Here is a 27,018-nt window from a genome sequence, read left to right as displayed (position 1 = left end):
CACGTGTGTCCTCAGGCTAGACGAATGCGTGAAGTTTCACAGTAATACCTGCCAATTTATTCTCAGAAGTGCTTATTAGACCTTATCATATTTTAATAGTTTCTGAATGGTCAGTAACAAATGTCGCCTATACTTGTACATTTTGCCATTATGTAGTTTTACTGTAAGTATCACAATCACTGATGATCAATTGGGGGTCGACATCGATATACACTGGTAGTACTGGTACATACCTGTGTCTGCGAAATGGTCGACCACTTTTTGATAATTTTGCTGATCATGAAAACATGCGACTAAACCTTTAAAAAGTTATTTGATAACTAAAATAAAAAGCCAATTTTTATTTTATTTTAACGATCGATTGATCAAATTAAACAACCAGTAATTCTGTAATGTATTTAGACTAAATTAAAACACCTTTTTATTTTGCTTTTATCGGCTATCATGCACTGCAAAATATCGACATGTTGGATGTCGTTTTCTGAGAAATTGATCATTAGAGAGTCGTCGGTGTTAATATTGCAATCTGGAAGTCTAGGCTATTTGTTATCTTTTCGCTCCGTTGAACCAAAAACGTATTTGTTAAATAGATGCAAAGACACATCCGAGAAGAGATCATTTAGAGAGGCAACCATTTATTACCAATGTCGTGCAGTTAAAAATAATGTATACTGCCGAATCTGCACAGTGTTGTGCATTCACCGGGGCGCCTTAATTAAAATTAGCTACAGCTACATTCACATATTTCGCCGTTAACCTTTTGACTTTTAATTACCTATAGTCTTATTGCCACAAAAGTTCTGCACAAGGAAAAAATATATAAAACTACGATGTTCTATGACGTTTTTATACCTACTTAAGTACAATATAGATTACCTATGTATACCTACCGTATAAAAGGGTTAATTAACTTATCGTGTCTCTTGCGTGATTTAGATTGAAACACCGGATGAGTATGACTATTGACCTACGGTAGCCGACACAAGTTGTAGCGTAATTCATTATTTATGATTTATGAGCTACCTTATTAATTTTAGTTTAGGCGCTGATTAATGTTGAGACCCATTTTTTGAAAACAACGATGAGAGTGAACGTGTCATTCATTACTTTCATTAGAAACTGCTAGGTAGGTAACAATGGAACTGTTAAAATACAACATCGGAAGTGAATATGAATGTCATTACCTCTAAAAGTTGAAACTGTAAAATGGAATCAATGGCATGCTTTGCTTATTGCTTACCCATACTCATTTCGTTCCGGCACATCATGGGCACATCCAAGGCAATTTCAAAGCGACGTGACGCAATCTCCAATTTACAGTACGGTTTGCTACACGACAACGTTAAAAAGTTTATAAAGATGTAAAAAAAGATGTATTTTTTTTCTTTACGTAGAATACGCAGTTCTGTATATTTTATTTACCACTGCTTGCTTAGAAATATTAATAGACCTAATCCCAATGAAAACCGTTAGGGACCATTTTTATTACACGACAGCGCAACGCAATGAAAGTAAAGAGTTTACTAGTCTATGTATGTATGTTTATTGTTCCTTCGTGGTACTCTAGAGACCAACCACTTGTGGTGATTTTGATGATTCTAATGATATAAAAGTAAGAAATAAACAACATTGCTACAATCAGACGCTTGTATTGTGAAAAAGAAAAAAAATCCCGGGTAACATATTGTAGGAATTTCAAAATCATCTTTAGTTTTCATTGGTTGTTTTTACTTAGTTTTAAAACTTTTGAAGGACCATTTGGGATCTAAGTATAGCGATTTTATGTTTACCTATCTTTGTCATGTTTATTTTATTTGACAATACAATTTTACTTGTCTCGAAAAAAAGGGCTATCTGATCATCAAAGCCAGTGGCGAAAAAGGAATCGTCGGGATTATTCCGAGCTCATCATTCCAGTTTTCTTTCATAGAAACAGAGCCGAGGATCGAAGCACGACCTTTGATTTGTAAGTCGAACGCATCACTGCTCGGCTACGGGTAGAAATATATACCTCTTTATATATATATATACGACTATAAGAAATTGATATATTTATTACCGCCATAAATTTCTGTGGCATATCGCCAAATTAAAGCAACGTATTTGTAGCCTATGCAAATTTTGGCATAGTTTGCGGAATTCTACCAATATTTCACCATATACGCATATTTGACACACTTTTACTGATCATTCCGTATTAAGATCGAAATTTAAATGTTTCATAGGTAATTATGCAAAGATCTAGCCGGGCGGGCGCCATGTTGGATCGATATCCGTAGATCATTAGAACGCTGGAATTCGTGTGTTTGAAATAACGCCTCTAAATCGATTTCCTTCATCAATGCAAAATTGCTATTTGGCCAAACTTCTATTTTTAAATTAATTTATCTTTAAACCTTCAGAATTATCTTTATATCGCTGCTAACTATAGGTGCCTATATTTTATAAATACCTATTAATAATATGGCAAAACCTCGGTGCGACCCTCGGTCCGGATCGTACCTGGTCCAACAGATTTCGTTGGCCATTCAGCGCTGTAACGCTGCCAGCGTAATGGGGACATTTGAGCCAGGTACGATTCGTGACGGTTATTTAATTTAAACAAAAAAATGACGAAGCCTGTTGCGGATATCATCATTGGTATTTTTGGGACGAAGCATGTTGCTGATTTGCATTTGTAGCCACCTGACGAAGCCTGCGTTGCGGATTTTTTACATGTTACTATATTATTTTTTAAGATTTTCTCAAATTCTGTATTGTATTTTTAATGTAGTGTGCAAATAAATATTTCATAAGTGTTGTTATTAAAGATATACATGTAAATGTAAAAAAAAGGCAAAAATATTTATCACCTACACACAACATAATCTTTTTGTTTTGTTCTTATGCAGAATTTTTGGACTTTAAGAAGGATATGAGGCTTGAATCGTGTATCTTGTTAATTTTGACTTAATGAATAAACTCGATGGGCGTTCATTTTTTTCTTTTTTTTTAGATTATCGACATAGTTTCGTTCAAAATAAAAAGTCATCAAAAAAGTGATATTGATCTGATATTGCAGAATTTCCATCTCGTGACATTAAGCATTTTTAAGGATTACAAGTTGTATTGTCATATAATGTAAGTATTTAATAATGGCAAATATAATAGTTCCTACTGGGTCACTGATTCCCGCTCTGTTACCGGTTCACTTAAAAATACAACTTTATTCTTTTGTCTATGAATTTCATTAGATACGATTACCACAACAGTTACATAAAGATGTAATCGGTACGCACAGTTTTAGGTACCACTCGTCAGACAAGTAAGTTAACGCTCCACATAGTTAAAACTCCTCCTATTGTCTCGTAACTATGCTATGCCATTATAGGCACATGTTTCCTAAGTCTGGAAAAACTGGTTCTTCACTAAATATAGGTACACATCTATATATTTACTATTTAGTGAACGAAAATTTTATGAACTATCAAAAGTCATTGTAAACAGTAATATTCTTGCATTTAACGTGAGGTCGATCTAGGTAAATGTTTCATATTTTTGAGGGAATTATATACAACTAGTCGCTCTAATATATAGGTATGCTCACAAATAGAGCCATAGCTATTTAATTACCCTAAGGCAGTAACGTTCCATCGGTGTGCTGCTATCACTGTCACATTTCGCAAGAAAGAACGGGAAAGACCGTGCGCGCCAAGTGTAAATTTTGATCTAATTTTTTCGATTTTTATTTATTTTAAAAACGTTACCTTACAATATCGAAATTTGAATGCTGTCAAATTACTAGTTAAGTTAAGATTGTTTTTTCTTCTTTTTTTGTTTATAGTGTCACATAATAAATAATAGAGTAAAGTTTGATTAACAGTCCGAGTTAGAGGTTACTTTGGGAATTAATTGTATCGAGCGAAGTTTAATAATTCGTGTATCGGAAGCTGTGTTATTAAAGATAATATAATCGAGAACTACATATATTTTTTCCACGTCTACGAATATCAACGTCTCTTAGAAAAATATGATTATATGAGGAGATTTCTCGCCTTCTGGCTCAGGGAACAGCAGGGTTAAGATTACATGAAGCTCGTTAATTAAAATCGAAGCAAAAAATTTACATACCAAGTGTCATGGGCAAACACACCTTGTATTCTAAACATTGCTGTTCAAGTTACATTTTCCTTTTTTTTTATTCCCTCCGTTTCGAACTTAATATATTCAAAGCATTATGTTTTTCATTATAGGTAGTTTAAGAGCCCATCAATCAGTAACGCCACTGCTAAATAATTGTGATTATTTAAAATTAACGATAGATATTTTAAAAAACCGGCCAAGTGCGAGTCGGACTCGCGCACTAAGGGTTCCGTACCATTACGGAAAAAAACAGCAAAAAAAATCACGTTTGTTGTATGGGAGCCCCACTTAAATATTTATATTATTCTGTTTTTAGTATTTGTTGTTATAGCGGTAACAGAAATACACCATCACGGTTCATGAGATACAGCCTGGTGACAGACGGACAGACAGACGGACAGACGGACAGTGGAGTCTTAGTAATTGGGTCCCGTTTTTACCCTTTGGGTACGGAACCCTAAAAAGGGCCGCCAAGTACTGTATTTTGTATTTAAGTAGGTACCTTTTGAATACATCAAACTACTTTTTATGTTGCTGGATTCTTTGGCCGCATAGATTGACGAATCCAGCAACGTAAAAACTATTGTAATGTATTTAAAAGGTACCTAAATACAAAATACAGTAGAGGCCCCCTTTTTTGAATATCTATCGTTCAATTTAAATAATCACAATTATTTACCAGTGGCGCTAGTGAGCACGTTGATGGGCTCTTAATAGTCGAACCACTGCTGAGTTTGATGGCAATCTTAGTGGTTTTATAGTCAGTATCGCGTGTCTTACCAAGCGCCGCTGTTACCTATTTACATGTTTAACACATTGTTGTGCATTGGTTGTAGTATACAACCAACTTAGTATATAGAAAAGGTCTTTATAATGATTTCGAATACGTGTTATAAATGTTACTGATGTAACGAAACTGGCCATACACGCTAGAGTAGGCCTGCGCAGTTTTACCTGTACAAACTGCACAGGTACACAACTGAGAGTTTGTGCAGGTTTACCGCTGCCGTGTGTGCTCCACCAAGCTAGGGTTTACCTGTGCAGTTTAACTGAACAGGTAAAACTTTACCTGTGCAGTTTAACTGAACAGGTAAAACTGCGCAGGCGTACCCTAGCGTGTATGGCCAGCTTTAAAAATCCGTAAACAATGGCCAACATTAAGATAAACTGTTTTGTTACAGCAATTTTCTTTTGAGGTTATTGAGGCTTGTAAAGTTTTATCAAAGATAGATATAACTCCGTAATAGATGGATACAGTCTAAGGAAAAAACGTGCCTCGAAAATCACGAAAATTTGATTCTCGATCAGATGGCGCCACTAGTTTTGGCCTACACTCGTATAGAGGGCGTTGACTGTTTCGTTTGTTATTTATAATTTTAACGCATACCAGTGAAAGAACATGGGTCAAAATCATATAAAAATAATTAATGCAAATAAAAAAATAATTTATCTATATTTAAATACATTTTATCGTATTTTTATAAATATTTATTATTAGTTTTAAAGTGTGTCGACAGATGGCAGTGAATTTACTGTGGTTACAAAATTTACTATGACAGTACCGCTCTAGTATAAGTTACTCTATGGTTTTATGAATAAGAGGGTATCAAACTCGGGACTCGTATCAAATTAGATCTTAGTAAACAAGTTTCAATATAAATATAACTACCTATATCACATTATTTCTTATAATACTTACAGATCAACATTGCACAAGAATGCACAATTAGCAATTCATATAATTATTATTACAACCTCATTCGATTGGACTAAAATATCAAATATTTACGTAATGGCGCATCCAAACATCCGCGGCACGGAAAAAAATTACGTGTAAGAAATAAACAGTCGTTTAAGGGTAATTCAGAACTGGTGCACTTTCCTTTTGACTTTATTCTGTTGCAATCTGCAAGTTTATCACTAGAGTATTTCTAAAAACATTGGCAAAATCAAACATGTAAAAAATTGGATCTGAAAACTTTTCTAATCTTGTTTACACACAGGAAAGTATTTGATCATGAAATCTACTTTTCTAATGTTATTAAAAATAGTATTAACAAAATTTTACGGAGTAAAACAGTGGTTGAGAATTTTCTCACTTGATAAATGCCTAATATGAGAACTCTACCTATATTTAATTTTACATTACAATATCGAGTATTATTTATTTTCTTTGTTTTATTCTGCGGATTGTGTACTTAAGGAGAGTAGTAGTTTGTGCTGAAAACACGCTAGTTAGGTATAATTAAAATAGAGTTGGAGGTGCTTTCCTTCAGTCAACCGGACTAGGCTCTGAGAATATTTCATTTACTGTATGAATAACTTGACACAGCCAACCTTTACGATGTGAATAGGTGAAATTAGCAACTCACAATCGCGTTTACGGCCAATATAAAATTATTACATGGGTCCAAACGTAAACTATTTAATTTATAGCATTTTCAGTTACCTGCCAAAAGCAGCTGTAAAGTGATGGTTTATTATTATAGCGTCTGAATCTGCGACTAGCTTCAACCTCTGAACTTTTTAAGTACCCCTATAGATAAGTCACTATTAAAGGAATATTAAGATTTATCACACCTGGTTGACCTAACGGATCCCAAATTGCTAAACGTTGAATATTCTTACCACTTTCTTTTATATAATATTCATTGAAAGTTCTACTTTTGATAGGCTCTAGATAATGTAAAAGTTGACTTATACCAAAACTATGTGATGTATGAGAGCACGAAAGTGTCGATTTAGATGTCAAATATATTATTATAGTTATTTACATATTTTTCTCATAGAGATACCTGGCGGTGCTGGTACATTTCTAATTAATACATTCAACGAATCCATAAAATTACGAGGTTTCGGGTTCTATATATATAGGTATATATTGATGACAAAAGTTCGGCGTATTAAAATTCTAAAGGTGCTTTTAAACTTGTTTTGTGAAACTAATCTGTAGGTGGCCAAGGTATGTTCAGTTCAATTTAAGTTTCATTAAATTCAACAAATTAGATATAGCTACATCTACATTTTCAATAACATGTATGTTAAATAGGTACCTGAGATATTTATTTAACGATACAATATGTATGTACTCGTATGTACCTACAAAATTTTTATTTTTAAGTTCTACAACAAGTTTTTACAGACGTGTAAGAATTGTAATTTACAAAATCCTTACTTATTTATGCATTGTCTTCTTATCACGTTATTCTTACCTATAATTATTTTTATAATATTATTTTATTATTTATTACAAAGTAGATAACAGAGTAAACCTAAAATGCATCATTAACGAATATTAGGTGGTCAAAGTTCACGGCGTTATAAATTTGTGTTAATTATTAGCGGTGAGGAGTTCAGTCGGGTTTTTTAAAAGTGAAAACACAGAGAGATGTATATAATATTAGTGCGAAGTAATTTATTACTACCCGGATCGACATCTTAAAACGACGGTGGTTAATTACGAAGAGGTATTGATAAATAGTCTAATAAATACTTTGCCTGCCAATGCCTGAGTGGTTTGGGCGGTACGGACGCAAATACAGGCATATTCACATGAATTACTGGTTCTCAATTGGTGGTTTCCATCAAACGCGTCTGTAAATACGACCGTTGATGCGTGTGTAATATTTCGATTAAAAGTGAAAATAGATGGTGTGGTCGTTGAAAATTAATGCTGATTTTAAATAATAAAGTAAGGTATGATGCCGTATATTAATTTAAGCTTTCCTAATCTGACGCGGAACGGTAATTTGGCTTGGCAGAGATTCTGTAGGATTTAACGGAACATAGCTGTTCCTGCGAATTCTTTGCAAGCTCAGTAAAGTACTGTAGCGTCAAGCATCTTTGTATTACGAATAAGGAGCGCGTACGACGTCTGAGTGCAGAAAGCGGAAGGATATGCTCAGGAGCGGGAATGTGAGGGTTAAGCGGAGCAATTCTTTTATAATGGGGGAAACTTGAGTCCCGGTTAGGTAATGTCCCCGAAGATGGTAATAACACTTAACCTGTTCATGCCTCGAAAGCTGCTTACGAGCAACGCTGCTCTCATTAAAAAAATAATTATGTGATCTTTGACCCCGTGAGATTGTTTTAGCGAATAAAAACGGCCTCTGACCCCAATTAAAACGAAACTACAATGTTTATTGACCTTTTGATCAACGAAGCAGATTATCTATAATGCAAGATAGAAAAGGGTGTTCTTTGTTTAGAGTTGACGACGCATACGACATTTTATACGAGGAAAACAAGGATAGAGATAATTATGAAGGTTGCGCGTTTTTAATTTTAAAATAATAGGTACCCAAAATACCGACTAGTGTAAATTAAGAAATTAAGACAACGGAAACTATAAGATATAATTTATAAAGATCACTATCTTTATAAATTATATCTTATAGTTTCCGTTGTGGGAAGCAAGGGAAGTATGTTTTGTTAGTTCTTTAGGGCTATTCATTAATTACGTCTAGACAATCTTGGCGGGTTTTGACCCCACTAGTCCAGTGTAAACTACGTAAAGTATCTTAAGGGGCCCACTGACTATCAGTCCGCCGGACGATATCGGCCTGTCAGTTGTTCGGAACTGTCAAATTTTTGTTCAAACTGACAGGCCGATATCGTCCGGCGGACTAATAGTCAGTGGGCCCCTTTAGACCTCAACTCGCGTTATCCCGGCATTTTTACCACGGCGCCTGGGAGCCTGGGGTCCGCTTGGCAACTAATCACGAGAATTGGCGTAGGCACTAGTTTTTTTATCATCCATTTCCAACAAAGTTCTTAAATAGCTACAGTGAATAGCAGAAGTATTGTAGCCGAGCAAGCGGACTTCACGCTACTTTTTATAACTTTTACATTCTCCTCGCAGATTTAGTTTATTACTCATTTGAACTTCTTAACCTCTTAGGTCCACTTGCACCGTTCCACTAACCCGGGGTTAACCGGTTAAACCTGGAGTTACCATGGTTACCAGTACAAATTTACACTGGGTTAGCGGTTTAACCGCTTAACCCCGGGTTAGTGGGATGGTGCAAGTGGGCCTTAATGACTCCGGCTACTTGCTGCTAATCAATTATTTTTAGATTTAACCTGCATAAGCTGTCGAGAGTTGAATGATATAACGAAACTTTAATGAGCTGCCCTAAAATCGATAGAGATATAAAAAATAGTTTTAACGTCTATATAAATGATGATGAAGCCAATAATTAATCGTAATCATCGATTTAAATTTCAATAAAAAATAACGGTCTGCAAAATAGGGAAATAAAACGAAATGTATGGCTGACTACTTCAAAATCTTCGCAGTTTACTCAAAAATACTGGGTAACAGAAACAAGAAGAGAAAGATTATATTTCAAAAACAGGTATAAACGAAATCTAAAATTTACAATTAAGACTTATCTAACGAACGAAACCTTATAGGTAAGTACATTAAAACCCGGCAAGTCATTTGAAAGGAATACATAAAAAACATGTAAGTATAAACAATCATTAGGTACACTACAGTGCAAACACAAAAAACCGGCCAAGTGCGAGTCGGACTCGCGCACCGAGGGTTCCGTACTTTTTAGTATTTGTTGTTATAATAATAATAATAATAATGCCTGCTGCGACCGGTTCATGGGTGTCTATTGTTGCGCCTGTGAACGGGTTCCAGCAGGCGTTCTACATGACATTAAAGCTCTCCAAGGGGCCTCTACGTGTTGGATCTATATCCCCACGCAAGCCTATCAAAAGACCGGGATTTATAGACCCGTGATATCCAAGGAGATACAAATAATAATAATAATAATAAAGCCATTTATTCCCACAAAAACATAAAATTTAGGCAAAACAATTACAACCAAAAGAAAAATTAAAAGAAATTTTATAAAATCGATTATCATCAATTACCTAAAGCTACTTAATCATAACTTATCTACTTATATTATATCATGCAATTTTTCAAAATATTATTGATTCCTTTTTTTTTTTTTTTTATACAATCTATGTACAAATTAATAATTACACATTTAAAACAATTTAATGATTAAACATTTTATATAGGTACTTTTGCATAGTTTTACTTTGAGAATTATCAATTACTTTAGATTATAATTTATTCAAGCATCTTTATTTTCATTTTGCTTTTAATTTATTCGTGTAAATAAACATAGTTGTTAAGTTTTGAAATAAATTATTATAGTTATGTATTTCATTATATAAGCATATTAAAATTTACATTAAATTATGTTATGTACTTACTAAGAATGAATATTAGTAATATTATTTAATCAGTACATCAAGAATTGCAATAGGAATATAAAGTTAAAATTGCAAAATAATTAAAATAAATTATAACAAATAAGTACTAATTATTTTAAAACGTAAAATATAAAAATAAAATTAACTAAAGTTTTTGGGGACCCAATTCTGGGTAAAGGCCTCCTCCATGCATGACCTTTACCCAGGCCTTTACCCAGAATTTGTTGTTATAGCGGCAACAGAAATACATCATCTGTGAAACTTTCAACTGTCTAGCTATCACGGTTCATGAGATACAGCCTGGTGACAGACAGACGGACCGACGAACAGCGGAGTCTTAGTAATAAGGTCCCGTTTTTACCCTTTGGGTACGGAACCCTAAAAAGAATCACAACCACCGATTTAATCACGTTTGAGATGCCTAAGCGCATCAGACAAGATTATCTAAATAAATTAGATAAATAAAAAACAGTATCCACGATCAATCTTGTCATCAATGAATTAAATTGTATCCACTGATTAATGTGAAGGCGTCAAAGGTTTAAAGAATAAAACAATAAAGACAACAATGCAGTAGCTCGACTCGTGACCGGGGTCGTAAATATCGGTGTTCGAACAACAAATCGACGAGATTAGTGTTAATGTATGCGCGGCGATTCTTTCTGTCAACGCTTCGTGTTTCTAAAGCAAGATGAACTTAAGCTACTAAATTGTAATAAAACTGTATTTATGGGATCCCATTCGAACTTGAGCATCGAAATGATGTTTATGCGTGTGGTGCGTGGGTTTCCTTGTTTTAAACGCACCTTTTTAAAGTTTAATGTGTTATAATAAAATTTATTTCCACTGTTTCCGTATCTATGTGGTCTGCATAGACAAATTATAAAATTTTATTGTAGGCGTGCAAGATGTTTTGGCACAGTTTTAGGAAATAAGAACCGGAGTAGTGTTGAGATTTTTTGCATTGTGTTGATCAAAAAAAATCGACTTAAAAAAACAATTCTGTATAATTTTACATACTTTGGTTTATTTTGTTGTTTTAATCTACCATTTCTAAAATTATGTACCGGTTGATAAGGAGTTATTTATGCAAATGTGCTCCTTGAAGATATGCGTTCAATTAGTCAAAATGTACCTATAGGTAATATAACTAAAAAGCATGTTTAGATATAGTTGCAGTTCTGTACAATTTACAGATCTACATCTATTGTAAAGTAACCATTATGTAATATGTATGGGTAGTCAAAATCATCAACCACTAAACATAACTTTAATTCTTCAAAATAATCACTGAAATTTATTTCTACATATTTGCAAGTCACGATATCCTATTGGCATAAAAATAACACTAATAATTTTCTGCGCCGCGCCGGGGATCCTAATTACCTATATCGCACAAATTATGCGTGGTCTATGGATTTGACACACCTACCAAATCTAGAAAAACTTGAATTTTATTTAATTTAGCATCGAAAACGCTACAGATGTTCATTATATATCATGCATTATTCATATTTCATAGGCTAGCCGATTTGTATAAGTTTTCGAAAGTAGCGTATCTATGTGATAACTGAATTTTTCGCGCACATGAATATTGATTAGCCGTATGAATTTGTGTTTAATTTTTATTTATTCACCTGGGTCACCCGTTAGCATAAATAAACCGTTTTTATATGTCTAACCGAATATAAATGAGAAGTATAAATTATAAACTGAAATAGATATCACACACTAAAGAAAAGTGACCAAGTCCACCGGTGGCCGAATAATTCATAAAAATAATGTGATTTATTCCCTAGTTGGAGAAGCATAAAGTTTAAAGTTCGTATCGGATTACATGGTCGGATCTCATGTAACTCAATGAGTACTTCCAGCAAATGTAGTTTTAAACCTCATAGTTAAAACAAAATCATTTGAATGAAACCGTAGGATTTTAATCAAGGAAATTGCTAGGATTTTAAACTGATATTGGAATAATTAACAGCAACAAAATAAAAAATAATAATTTTGCTGAGGAATGGAAGGTCGGGGGCAGGTACCTAATTATCGAATCTTTTTCAAGTGCTTGTATGCTATGTTATTGGAGCACTAATTTATAAATTATTTGCTATACCGACTTATTTATGTCACTTATGCTGAACTAGTGTCGGATAGACACCGTGACTATAAATAAAAACAATAATTGAAACCCAATTTAGGACATGTGCAACACACATGACATTAAGTGCAAATAAAATAATGTTATGATTACGATTATTATAATAAAGAGCTAATATGATACCTAATTAAACAATTCTGGTTAAAGGAATGTCATTTTTGACACTGACGGATCATAGAGGTATATCTATAACAAAAACTCGGGTAAATCTATTTGACCCTCTCAGCAAATATCTACCCTATTACCTCTTCTTAATACCAAAATCGCATAGGTAATCTGACAGATGGATTTAGCCGAGTTTGAAGTTAAGCGACTCAAGTTCATATCAACTGTGATATTTAACCTGTTATTATATACAATCAGAATAAGCCTCCCTGTCGCCTAGTGGCGTTATTCATTTAGTCATTTATTCAATATTGCATTGTCATGTACATAATAAGGTGTTACATTTTATATAGCCAGTTCATGACACCCGCATTCATAAACGCGTTACTGGCCTGAATTAGGTATGAATCGTTTGTCTTTATGTGTAATTTTGTCTTATGTATTTGTAAGAAAGGGATAAAACATAATTTAACTAAATCAGGCCCGTAGTTTTATGAATAAGGGGGTAAATGCTTGCTTGACGGGTTGTAGAGTAGATAGGATAGGAGTGTCGTTTAAAATAATTTCAATAGTATGAGTGACAATGGATCTATTATTTAAGAAAATAGTTCAACAATATTATAATATGATAAAGTAGTCTGATAAACAAAATTTTCTCTCACAGATTGGGCTGGAATACGAAGATGATTGAGCACGAAAATTTAAAACTTCCACAAGATGCGATTCCAAAACTCGGAAGCCACCTAGTGACAAGCAGAGAATGACTGACCGAGCGTATCTGTGAATTAGTTGCGCGTACTCCAACAGAGATGGCGCTGGTATTGCTTCTGGTGCTGGCGGTCGGTGCTGGCGCTTCCACGCCGGGCGGAGAGGTGGCGCTGGCGAACGTTACGAGATTCGCTACCGGAGATGCCTTTGCCCTCGTCAGTAAGTATCAAAACAAAATTGTAATAATATCTTGCATGCAATTTACGTTGCACTGCCGACTACTAAGGCAAACTGCATTCAAAATGTTTATCAGATACCGCAATGTAATGAAAATTGCATGCAAGTTCTTGCTAGTCTAAACCTCGCTTAACATTTAAAACCTTCGCGCTTTGAATACATATATAAAATCACATTAAATTTGTAATTGGGTCTATCGCGAATTTATTTTGTTACCTTTATTTAACGTCGGTAAATAAAGGTAACAAAATAAATTCGCGATAAACCCAAATAAAAATGTGATTTAAAATTAAATGGTGATTTTATTTATTTTTAAATATATTGCGTCTATTGCGGATGCCTATAGGTCACTTTCACTTTGACCCACATGTTTAACTGTTTTTTCTAGGGCTGATTTATCGGTGAAAGGCTGTTAAGTATCTAAATAAAATTTGAATACTTTATTTATTTATTTTATGTATTTTTGTAGAGGCTGCGAAAAAAGTTTTCATTAAATTATTTTTTTAGTTTAGGTAACTACTTACATACCTATTATTATTAAGTAGGTATTAGCAAATTATTTTATTAGGTACGGCCAATTTTTCTAACTTCAAAAATATACCTAATATTATGTTGAAAAACTGCAAAATGGGACACTAGACCAAGCAATAAGAAGGTATTGAAGGAAATGCTATAACTTTGTTTGGACTAGTTAGGTGAACATATCAAAAGTCCCCAGCCCTAACCCTGATGCCGGAGGAGGGGGGGTTTGAAGGTCCCATTTTTCGGTTTTTCACATATCTTGGAAACTTTGCGTCTTAGCGACATGACTAAGTAGTCATAAGTCAGTCGTCAGTCATGAGTAAGTAAGTCAGCCATTAGTAGTGTATAAGTATACAAAATGAAAAGTGATTTAATTTGTTACAAGTTTTAAATAAGTAGTTCTTCGATATCTTGTAGTGTTTGAGATATGCGCACTTGAAGGTTTCTTTAGGGCTCTCGTTTTATCCTGATCTCTATCTATCTCAAAAACTGTACAAGATACTGAAAAACTTGACTTAATAAAATTTGTAACAAATTAAATCACTTTTCATTTTGTATAAGTGGTCATATCGCTCAGACGCATAGTTTCCGAGATATATTTAATCGAAAAACCGAAAACTGGAACCTTCAAACCCCCCTCTCCCCCCCCCCCACTCCGCTCCGCAATAGGGTTACGGCCAGGGACTTTTGATATGTTCACCTAACTATGAGCTCCCTGCCGAGGTTTTCCCGAGGGGCTACAGTATGGGGTTCTTCAAAAAAGGAGTGTACAGGTTTTTAAAGGGTCGGCAACGCGCGTGTAATATCTCCGGTGTTGCAGGCGGGCCGTATGCTTGATTGCCACCGACGTGGTATAAAAAAAAAACTAGTCCAAACAAAGCTACGAAGTCAAAATTTTTGTTCCAAGCATTTCCCTCTATAACTTTTTTTGAGCATTCATTTCCTGGGCTACACGGAAAAGGGGGGAAAAACATTACAATTTGTTTCCACTTCTATTATTTTTTTCTGACATGACCTACATGCATGCCCACTTGCCCAGTTTCACTTTAAAAGTCGGGCCATATAATATGGCTCCTAATGGTCCAGTATAATTTCGGTCCTATATATTTTTGTATTCCAGGTTCCGACTGCGGAATGACGCGCTGCATGGAGGAGTCTCACGGCACCGCGCTGCCCATGGGCGGCCAGGGCTGCGTGTGTCAATGTGGCCAAGATACACCCGCGTTTCGCGAGGACCAGAGGACGTGTGTCGGCCATATAGACGGTATGATCTGTGCGGGTTTGTGCGTGTATAATGCGGCCAAGATAAAATTGAATTGGTCTCAATATCACTCGTTGCGAATTTACTACTTTTTCCACTTGTATCGTACTAAGTATTACGTGCTTAGCTTACTTATAAATACTCTCGCACTGCCCCATTTGTATTAAACAGTGTAAAAATAAATCGAACTGCTTCGTCGTTTCCTAGCTCTAGCTAGTTTTATCTTTACCTATCTACTACACTTAGGCCCACTTGCACCATTCCACTATCTCGGGGTTAACCCGTTAAACCTAGAGTTACCATGGTTACCAGTACAATTCGACACTTGGTTAACCGGGTTAGTGGATGATGCAAGTCGGTCTTACAAAATGACGGAAGAGCAGAGGAGCGAAGAGCAAACCTCTTCCTTGCTGACTGTGTCTGAGCGAAGTACACGCATTCAAATACGAGAGTTCTTGCCCTATGAAGGTCTTCGCGACCAAAACTTTTATATCCCGGTCTTCTCCACATTCAACTTAACCGCGATATATTTTCAGAATGCGTGATGGCGAGCTTCGGCCGCGGCGCGACGAAGCCTCAGATCCCGCTGGTGTTTCTTCCGATGAAGGGACAAATCATGTACCCTTCGAAAGAAATTATTTTTACGGGTAAGTTTATTTCTTACTATTTTAATGTTTAGAAGTTTTTATCTTATTAAATAACTATTTTTTGTAATTGTAGGTACAATTTCAATTCAAAACAATGATACACGTTTGAAAGAAAGTAGGTATGCACCTAGAACATGATTGATGAATATAATGTTGTATCCGTTGATGAAGACGTATATTAGTCGTATTCTGTAATTAGTTCACTCATAAAAAATAGCAAAATTTCAGGCAGCGAACGTTAAAAGCAATCACTGATTTCAAGTCAATTTAAAATTAGAATGTTCTGGCACTGGAATATTTATGTCATTGAAAACTAGCAAAAGACAATTCCGGTACCGGGAATCGAACCCGAGCCTCCTGGGTGAGAGCCAGGTATCCTAGCCACTAGACCATACCGGACTTGTCGAAGCTGCTGAAATTATCCTTCTATTTTAGACGTGGAAGACGCAGTGTGCGCAGTAACCAGTGCGCAGTACCTGTCGCCGTCTGGGTGGGTGACGCTGCGAGATCACCTCGACAATGATGTGCCGTTTGGGCTATATCGGGACGAGGGAAGCACTTTTTTGCAGGTGAGATTTTTAAACAAAAACTGAGAATTTATGAAGTTCATACAATAAAATATTCAATAGAAAACCTGCTAAAGAGACGCTTTCCACAAAGCTTTTCGTCGTACATTGACCCGCCTGTTGCTATCTCTTTCATTCATTCATTCTTTTAAGATTATGGCTTCAGTCTAGTGGGACTATTTCGCCAGTATCAAGGTCTTAGGAGCTTTAGATACGACTAAAATTGTACGGTTAGTACAAGACAGTGTACGGTGAATTTATTAGCTCTTGTAAGGCGGTAGCTGGACTTTACAAGGGCCACGTGCTACTTGGCGACTGGCGTTGGCGCCAGAACGGTGCTTAAACTCGTATCAAGATTAATTCGTCTTTATCACTTCCACATTAGTTTACTACATAATAAGCTATCAATATTACACTTTAAACAACATTAATGAGCAAAAAGAAAGAAATTAATCACGACCCGATATCACCAAGATGGCGGTCGACAAACAACTTCCGTTGCTATCTCTCTCATGCTCGCACAATGACATTGACAACCGGCATCATGGGCGATAATAGAGATAACCTCACGCGGGTCAATGTACGAAAATCTATGTGGAAAGTGTCTCTGCTTTAGCTATTAGGCTATGCTGATTTTAGGCTATTGTTGACGATAAATTTACGTGGTGAATAAAATTTACGTGGTGAATTAAAGCTTGTGTGGTGGGCGTCTCGGAAATCGTCATAGCCATGGATTTCGTACCTACTAAAAGCAGTCCTATTGATAATATACTTATTTAAAAACAGAGCGCTGAGTTTCCCAACATCTTGAATAAATCGATATCGATATCGATAAATAATCCAGTAACTTTGTCGCCTTTTGTAATGGGGTTCGTTTGCGTCAAATCCGGTAGTTCTGATTTTTTTCAGACTTGTTTATGATGTTGGCTCAATAAATAATCCAAGTTAGAGACCTCGAGCGCCGAACGCAACTCGAAAAAACCGCAAAAATTTCGGTCATTTAGATTTGGGCGATTATAACCCTAAAGGACTAGTTTTTGATGGTAACTTCTCAAGACGTTTTTAAAGTAGACTAAATTTGCTACAATACTTGTATTCGTAGGCTAACTATGTAAGTTGAGTATGCACTTTTGTCTCAGGCGATGCTGCTTATTGGCATGATTGTTTCTAAGGGCAAACAAAGCTGATTTGGCCCGGTAGCCATGAGATCGTACCGTGCCTAACCCCCAAAAAGGAGGGGGGGGGGGTCGGCTCCCCAGGTCCAATCTATGCTATATTTCTTCCTGTTCTTAGAAAGCCTACGAATACAAGTTCAAAAAATTATAAATTTTGAAAAGCTTTAAGTATCTCAGAAACTATTAAATATACAGAGATAACTCTAGCCGTCTCGTATCTTCTTCTTGCCCTTATCCCACGTTATGTGGGGTAGGCACAATGTTTTTCTCTTCTATTCTCCTCTATCTTTCGTCACCTCAGCACACTCCTTTCTTTCTCATATCCTCTTTAAAAATAGGCTGATATGGATTGATAGATTCTGATGTTTAAATCATTTTCAAGTACCTACATATTAGTATGGTTTATCTTGGAAACGAATATCGACTGTAAAAAAGTGCAATTTAAATTTGAATACTTACCGAACAAATATAGACAAAGATTAAATTAACAGAATAAACCATTAGATTACAATTATATATCTACTTTTCATCCAGCGTTTACTAAAATGTACCTACGGGTCTATAGAATTATGGAATGTACATAAAGTAAATGTGTTTCTTGCCATGGTACGTGCTTTTCGGTGATCTAACTCAATTATGTGTCTGTTATGTGAAATGGATGGCACACATTTAAAATTTAAAAATTCATAACATACAAATGACTGCTTAAGTCATTTGTATGTTATGATTTTTTTAATTTTAAATATGTGCCATCCAAATTAACTGCCAAACGAGTTGGTTTCTGGTTCAAGATTATTTTCGAATGTCGATAATTATCTCAATAAAAAGGAAAATTTATATTCCTATTTCATGGAATTAAGACTTTCTTTAAGATCCAGTCCAATCCATGAGAAAATCAAAGACGTATCAGGAATGTGTTTTTAATAAGACATGTCCTGAAAATATGGTTACAGAGTTTAAGCGTGCAACGAGCAGGGGGCCCATTCGACTTATTATATAGAGTAACAGAGGTCATTTGAGTAGTGGCTACCATTATGTCTACTTTTCTCATTCATTTCCACAAAATAATAAATATGCGAGACACGTCACGTGGTGTCAAATACCCTAGTTATTTTTGAAAACTGTGTCGGAGAAAGATCCAATTTTTTTATAAAATTAACGCAAAAAGAAAGTAACGAGTAAGTAATTTACCCTTACGCTGTCTTACCTAAGCAAACAACTCGCGAACGCGAAGCGAAGCGCTAAGGTATCTAAGGATTGATTCACTCCGCGCCGCATCGCTTCGCTTCGCGTTCGCGTGTTGTAAGGCTACATACAGTACAATATAATAAGTTAAACATGGACCAAACAAACTATCACGCAGTAGACTTTTTACTCATATAATCGTTACATACACATGTTTTTATGATCAGATCTAAAGTCAATGAAATACTCGTACAACTCCTTGAGTTTTTGTACCGCAAAAAACGTGTAGGGTCCTCATAAAATCTGCTGCAATTAATAACGTTGTAATATTAATGTCATCGCAGCCGTTTAATATCACTTATGTGGCCAAAAAAGTTGCGAACATTCGTTTGATACCTACTCGTTGATCTTTAAGTTGAAGTTGCTATTCTACATGCCTCGCCAAGGGCAGCAAGTGGACCAGTTTATTTAGTTTAGAATAATAAAGGCTAAAATGCGAGTCCATGTAACATCGCAGCGAGTTTGTCAAAAAAACTGTATAAGTTCGGCGTCCTTCCTTTTTGTAAATGCCTGATCCCAGTGATCTTACTTATTACTTAATTTTATTGCAGGCTTATAACGTGTTTAATTAATACGTTGTCTTAACCATGATCTGTCTGGGATTGTAGCTAATTAAAGTTCTGACCTAGCCAAACTCGTCATCAATTCACCGTCATTAATTTCTCGCTTTAAGGTTACACTTAAGCTGGTTGGTTCTTACAAGACAAATATTCGCCTGCATTTGGGAAGCCCCGGCAGTAAGACTCCTGATACGGTCACATATTTTATCGCGGTGCAGACATCTAAATGCCGTATATTTGGAAGGATTGTACAAATTGCTCCTTCACGCCTTGTGTTTATCTAAAAGTTCATCAGCGCTGCATTTCAACGCCCGACGTTCTGACCGCTGTCCGATTGATGCCACAATGGTTTGCTAAAGCCGCCCGAAAAGGAATAAAATTTTCCCCGAAGATACCATCTTCACACTTTCAAATATTTGCCAGCATAGCCTAATTTGTAAAAAATCTTTTAAGTCTGCTTTCTTGGTCTAACTCTAAACTCTAATCCAACTAAACTCGATTCGTGTGTAAATGAGAAAAAATATCAGACTAATTATTACATGTGAGCCTAACACATTGCATAGTTTTGCTATGTAATAAGCACGACCTTGGCTTAATTTTGCTCCTAGTATTTTCCGGCTCCACATTCAGGGTCCGCTTGAATAACTAGTGATCCACCATATCGTGTCTAATCGGCGCCTAATCTGTAACCGTTGACGATACTGATAATGGCATTATTTTTTCACCAGTGGCGAGGCTCGACAACGCTTCACAACCGTCTGGAGGGCCGGCTGGTGGCAGTTCACGTGCTGTGCTCGGCCCCGACACCAACCCGCCTGGCTGCCTCCTGTGCGGCCTTCCGCGTGGCTGGCGCTTCACATAACATCGGTCAGTATCTTCAAATAATACAATTGTCTTTAAACCAGCGGGCAAGGGATACTCCTCGGCCTTTCAGTTAAGCTCTTGAAAGAGCTATTTTCCAGATAAGTTCTTTTAAGACTCAATATGATAAATCACATCTCCATCACCTAGATGAGCTCTTCAAGAATGTGTATGTCCAACACTGGTGTGATAACTACCTAACATACCACGGTAGTCCCACCTACCTACCTACCTATCAGCCACACGGACGTCCACTGCTGGACATAGGCCTCCCCCATAGATCGCCAACGGGAGCGATCTCTAGCAGACTGTAGCCACCGGCTCCCAGCGAGGCGTACGAGATCATTCGTCCATCTAACTTTGTGGGTGTCCGACACTGCGCTTACCCATCCGTGGCCGTCACTCTAGGACTTTCCTGCCCCAGCGGCCATCGACTCTTCGGGCTATGTGGCCTGTCCACTTCAACTGTGCAATTCTGCGGGCTATGTCGGTTACTTTGGTTCTTCTACACGGATATCCTCATTTCTGATTCTATCACGTAGAGACAATCCCACTACTCCGAGCACTCGACACGGTAGTCCACCACCACGCTACTACGCTAGTCTTGCCAGCTGCATTGCTGAGTGGAGACTATTTCGGATTCAGATCTCTATTTCGACTGTTTTGTGTAGCTTTGTTTTAAATTTGCTATGTGTGTTATTTGTATTGATGTGTTGTCTGAATAAATGATTTCTATTCTATAACTCGGTTCTATTCTAACTTAGGTATCTCTTGTTTCTTTTTTCACAGACGTCCGTTCGATACCGTTCCATGCCGGAGAAGTTGTAACAGCAGAGCCTGCGACACAAAGCCAAGGTCTAAGCGTTCTGGAATCCTTAGCCATCGGAGTTTGTGTCTTAATGCTGGTCTTCGTCTACGCAGCAGGCATTGTTTTCTATGTTCATTATAAACAGAGGCAGAAAAGAAAGGAGAAGGACCCTGAAATGAACTACTCATCGACCATGTCCACTGATAATGGTTCTACGTTAGATTCTAGAATAGGATTGGATAGCATGGTAAGTAAATTAAAAGATTTTATCTTTGATTCATTAACTAACACTTCTATAAAATTATATATCGACTAGTAGTCTACCGAGTACCTTACGATTGCGTTATTAGACCACTTAGAAATCTACGGAAATTTATTAATCAAAATATTTAGATCAGTACGGTTTTTACTCACTATTATTTTTAGTCGCTTTTGGCGACATGTTTCGGATTCTTTGGGAAATTTATTAATGCACAAATTAGCGAATTAAACTGAAATCTAATCTTAATTTTACATGTAAGACACTATAAGTTAACTAAATAAGATCAGATAGGGCAAGAGAAAAACTTGTAAGGAATTCTCACACTGCCACTAGAAAAATAAATTATGTACCTCTTACCCATCACCTTACCTATTTTGTCGTTTCAGAGAATGAAAACAAATCCCTTAATGAAAATGGATGGAGATTTCCTAAATGACGCTGGACTCTCAGATGTTAGTGAACGCACTGAAGAAACAATGGATTCATATACTTCAGAAAAGGTAAACAAGACTGACCCCCGCAGAAGTTAGTGAACCCAAAACGCAGCAAGCGTCCTGGGGACGAAACCCCATGCAACTTTAGGTTTTTAATGTGTTTAATTTATCTTGTAAATAATTATTTGAAAATCTAAGGAATAAATAAATAACAAAAGACTGATCTAAATTGATCACTATTATATACAACACATTACTAATAATGCTTTATTAGTTCCAGAAAATGAACCCCAACGTGGTGTCTGCGATGGTTCACAATAGTCGTATGAAGAAAAAGCCCATTCGGCCTTCAGTGCGAACCACCACGACATCGGAGCGCGTGACAGAACGATTGCAAAGACGTTCTGCGTCTCCGGACACCTTCGAGCGAGCTCCGCATTCGGACTTGTCTATTGTGGACTATCGAGTAGAAAATGCGACGAATCAACCGCCCCAATCGAATGGTGAACCGGCCATTAGAAGGAAGTTATACTTTAATCCTGTATTCTTTGAAACAGAACATTTGAAGGTACTTGAATCGTTATTTTAATTGAGATAAATATTGTACGAATATTAACAGAACATTAACACCTGTTTCCTTTTTTCAGAATCCGCCTCCAGCTGCTCTTGAATTCCTCGTGAAAATCCGAGAAGTCATGTCCATAGCCAAAGAGAAGATGACATCTAAAAGATTTATCCCGATTTTGTCAGATATTCCAGAGGAAGAATTGTATCATACTATTGACCTAGGTTGGGATATTCCATGCGCGAGGCGTGGGCGTCGATTCAGTGCTATTAGTTTGAAACGAGAAAATAGTCGAAGAGCCGTCCACTGCGGTGGATGTCCAGGATGCAATAGTAGCGAGAAAGAACAGAAAGCCAAAGTTGATTTGGCTCGATCTAACTCGTGCAAAACGTGCGTTAGTGATGACTACAAGCAGAAGATTGTGCGTAAATGGTTAGATGATGTACCTTTACCGCCAAATTCAACAAAATCCGTTAAACCAGTTGCTGTAGCTAAAGTGAGTGGAACTCCGAGAGTTAGTGAACCCAAAACTCCTGAGCTACATCGTCAAAACCCAGAACCAATCAGGATTGAGGTACCTAAGCCTATCAAGGTCATGGAAACCAATTTAAAGGAAGCTTTACATGCTATTTCCCATGTGCACTTAGACAGTAGAAAAGAAGTTAGACGGGGGTCTGATCAAAATATTACTAAAGAGGATGATGCGATAGACAGTGCAAAAGAAGAACCAAAAACAAAAGCTCCTACAATGGTTACACTAGATAAACGAAGTCCATCTAGTCACGCTACTCGACGTGTCCGAAAAAGATTACCGCCACCGCCTCCGCCTCCTGATATGGCACCACCCATTCCGAAAACTGAAGAAGAACCTGTCGCCCCTGAAGTAAAAGCTAAAATGCAGGCCGTTATACAGGAACTAAATCGGTGTCGTCGAGGCGAGCCCAAAGAACTAGAAGAGCTAAAAAGTGAAACGATTGCTCCAATTGCCCCCAAAATTGTTATTCCAGTTTTAGCAGCTGACTCGCATTATTTCAGTGACGATAATCTCTTAGAAACGAGGCGACGTGAACCATTCATCGATTTTGACAGTTTAGAGCGCAATAATTTATTGAAAAAGAGGAGGTTCTCGTTAGCTTGCGGTCCTGAAATATCAATGAAAGATATAACACCATACCAGCCACATTTATCTACCCCTAAACAGAGATTGTCACAAAGCTGGCGCGATGTCAGAAAAGCGGTGGAAGGTTATCAAGTATCAAGCGCGGCCTCAATTGATTCTGAATATGAAAACCGAAGTCTACCAGTGAGCGAAGTCTTTATAAATACCATGGAGCCTTTGTATAATAACTTACCAAAACCCGGGGCATTGACTATTCAAGTGAGTGGCTCTCCAGTAGAGAAGAGGCGTAACCTAAATGACGACTTTGATCCTGATACACTAGACAGAAAGCCAAGGCGCGAAATCAAGAAGCGCGTGGACAAGATTCTTCTGAAATCTGGAGGAAGCTTCAAGCACAAATTTACGGAGATAGATAGTAAAGACAGTAAATCTCCCGATATTGGGTTCACGAGAAAGATTGGCAGCCTGAGACAAATCTATGAAGCTAAAACAAAGGTACAAGATGATTCATTACGCTTGTCGTTCTATGAAAGGCGAGGTAGTGTACCTTATGGAAGCGAAGAAGTATCAAGATTCGTAGCTGCTCTTAAGACCCCTGATCTAATAAGGCAAGTCAATGTGCAAGACGTTAGGCCACCGGTGCCACCAAAACAGCGGCAGCCAAATCTTTCTCCTAAATTTTCCACTCCAACCCGAGAAAGTCCACCAGGTGAAAGGAGAAGAGCTTTAGAAGAGAGGGATCGATTCCCTCCATATTCGAGAGCCGAGAACCTTAACGCCCGACGATCCGGACGCAGACTACCCCGAACCAGATCGCGTCGAACCGATCTGAGAAAACTTTACAAAACCGAAGACTCTGGATACATGAGCACAGACTCAAACGAATCCAAGCGCAGAGCCAGATACTTGATGCAACTGCGACCACCAAAAACTGTTGTACCTGAACATACAATGCTGCCATCTATAACCGTAACTAATAAGACACCGCCTCTACAAATCGAGTCTGATACTGATGATTTAGAGTCGCTTTGCGACGGTCGTAGTGAATCTGGAGGAGAGAGCGTTGAGACAGATTCAGTTTTCTTCGGTAACTTTGACGAATCCAAACAAATGCTGGCTGAGTTAGGAATGTACAGTTATGAAGATCAGAAAAGGATACAAAGTCAAGAGCAGATTGACTCCGGGTTCATGGGTGAGACGAATATAATTTTAAGTGGAGACAGTGACTCGGAGCACCGAAGTGTTATTTCGATAATAGCGGGTCGCGACGGGCGCGCCTCGGCCGCCTCCATTGCACAATTAGATGACCCCCCATTCGTTCACTCTGTTGAATGTTAATGAACACCAGAGATGAGTAAATATTAAAGATTGCTAATCTGTAAATTCTGACGTTGAGTTTACTAACAGGGATTTAATTTATGAGCAAAGTTTTAATCCAACGCTATACAAAAAGGTAGGTAGGTACAGCCACCTCGCTTGGTGTCAATTAAATCAATTGGTGTCATTTAGCCAACTCTATACTCAGCAGTTAGAAGTATGCGGATTAGGAGTCATTATGTTCTTTACTTTTTCGTGTCACAATTATGTACAGAATACTCAATGTCTAAATGTAAATAATGTTGTAATGTAAGTGTCAAGTAGGTATGAGATTATTTGTGTCATCATTTTTATTCATCATTTCATTATTTTTGTTTTATTTATTATATTGTTGTTAACAGAACTTAAATAAGTGCCTAGTGAAGGAATAGATAAAGTTCGACTTTACCTCAATATACGTACGTGGTTCTGGTTTGGAAGAGTACTCAAAATAATCAATGAAATTGTATAAAATATTAGTTTATAATCATACAGCCCACCATTGACGTAATTGTATGTTCTTGTTTAAACATAATTAAATAAATAAATTATATCATCGAAATCGGAGATTGTCATAAAATTACTTATAGTTTTCTTTTTAATTTTAAAATTAATTGTTTACCTTAGTTGTCTATGTTGTTGATAATGATGTATGTATATTCAATAACCGGCCGGTTGTGCAATTAAATTATATTTTATATCTAGCGGATCCGAGATGGAAATTATTGGGTGGATTTAAAAACTATTGTGCATTGTTAAGACCCTTTCTTCAATTTCGATAAATCCTTTGAGCAACGCAAAAATAGTCATACATTTCAATAGGTCTTTCGTTTTTCAGTGTAATTTAAATTATAGATAAAGACAAAAAGACAGTTCTGTACTATGTAAAATATTTTTTAAATTCATGTTTGATGGATTGTTCTTCGGTGTTTGGTACGGACTAGAGGCTCAAATATTTATTAGATTTATTACGTTTAAACAGTTGTTAATTATTTAGGGATAAATACTATTAAATACGTAGGTTAGAAAGATGAATACTTTCGTACTTGCTGTGCTTTTCTAGAAAGCAATTTTGAAAATATTGTTGTACGAATAAATGGTTTTATTTTTTATGATTTTAATTGTTTCTACTTACATATCCCGATACTCCGATACCTAATAGGTGGCCTCTGTACAGTCAGCAAAACTATTTAGCTTAACACTCCTGCAGCATATTGTATGCAGGCATAGAGTAACTTATACTAGAGCGGTACTGTCATAGTAAATTTTGTAACCCCAGTAAATTCACTGCCATCTGTCGACACACTTTGAAACTAAAAATGAAGATTTATAAAAAATACGATAGAATGTATTTAAATATAGAAAAATGATTTTTTTTATTTGCATTAATTATTTTTATGATTTTGACCCATGTTCTTTCACTGATATGCGTTAAAATTGTTAAATAACAAACGAAACCGTCAACGCCATCTATACGACTGTAGGCCAAAACTAGTAGCGCCCTCTGAACGAGAATCAAATTTTCTTGATTATTGAGGCACGTTTTTTCCTTAGACTGTATCCATCTATTACGGAGTTATATCTATCTTTGATGCAGGGGTGCTACGCTGACAGTTTTGCTGACTCTACCTGCAAAGCTCGCAAAATGAAGAATCTCATTAGTTTGTTCAGTCTACCTACATCTCGTCAGTCGGCTAAAATGCAGAATTTTTATATAGCTACTTAGTTTAGCATATCGTCTGAAAAACGGTAACACACTCAGCATTATCATAACGCAATATTTGCAAGCACGCCAGTAATTTTGCCTGTAATCTCAAGTAGCAAATGGCTTAGCCTTCCAGTCTTACTGGTTCTCAAACTTGTCACTTTTGGCTGCGTATACAGTGGCCAAAATACATGTTTGTTACTGTCACCATGAAAGTTAGGCTGCTTTCTCACCAGTGATGTACCTAGGTACGAAAGCTATAAGCTGCTACATGTTTTGCATATTACATGTGTGCCACAGTAGCGCTCTCCTTGTTGTTTGTCAATTGACAGGTGTCAATTATTATGAATATTGTAATTTTCTT

At 36.6% G+C, this 27,018-nt stretch overlaps 2 protein-coding genes and 1 non-coding gene across 3 annotated transcripts in view; 2 read left to right on the top strand and 1 right to left on the bottom strand.

Moving 5' to 3' along the window:
- The window catches only part of LOC134749439 (DNA-directed RNA polymerases I, II, and III subunit RPABC1), a 215,448-nt gene that overhangs the window by 55,177 nt on the left and 133,253 nt on the right, over positions 1-27,018 (top strand). The window lies entirely within an intron of this gene.
- Positions 13,294-25,950, top strand: LOC134749407 (uncharacterized). Its single transcript, XM_063684325.1, has 9 exons — positions 13,294-13,549; positions 15,210-15,353; positions 15,887-15,997; positions 16,433-16,566; positions 20,272-20,410; positions 21,194-21,459; positions 21,861-21,974; positions 22,183-22,476; positions 22,556-25,950. Exons 1-9 carry the CDS (start codon positions 13,432-13,434, stop codon positions 24,929-24,931), a joined length of 3,696 nt encoding a protein of 1,231 aa, XP_063540395.1. The 5' UTR covers positions 13,294-13,431; the 3' UTR covers positions 24,932-25,950.
- On the bottom strand, positions 16,325-16,396 carry Trnae-cuc (transfer RNA glutamic acid (anticodon CUC)). Its single transcript has one exon. It is a non-coding gene; the product is annotated as a tRNA-Glu (tRNA).

This window comes from Cydia strobilella, chromosome 18 (assembly GCF_947568885.1).
Source record: "Cydia strobilella chromosome 18, ilCydStro3.1, whole genome shotgun sequence".
Classification (NCBI taxonomy): Eukaryota; Metazoa; Arthropoda; class Insecta; order Lepidoptera; family Tortricidae; genus Cydia; species Cydia strobilella.
This window is presented reverse-complemented; position numbering and strand designations above follow the sequence as displayed.

Excerpts from the sequence above, each read along its gene's own strand:
- LOC134749407 (XM_063684325.1), top strand. The coding sequence starts at position 13,432 with ATGGCGCTGGTATTGCTTCTGGTGCTGGCGGTCGGTGCTGGCGCTTCC. Across the intron at positions 13,550-15,209 it reads AGATGCCTTTGCCCTCGTCA|GTTCCGACTGCGGAATGACG; the intron begins GTAAGTATCAAA and ends TTTGTATTCCAG. Across the intron at positions 15,354-15,886 it reads GTGTGTCGGCCATATAGACG|AATGCGTGATGGCGAGCTTC; the intron begins GTATGATCTGTG and ends ATATATTTTCAG.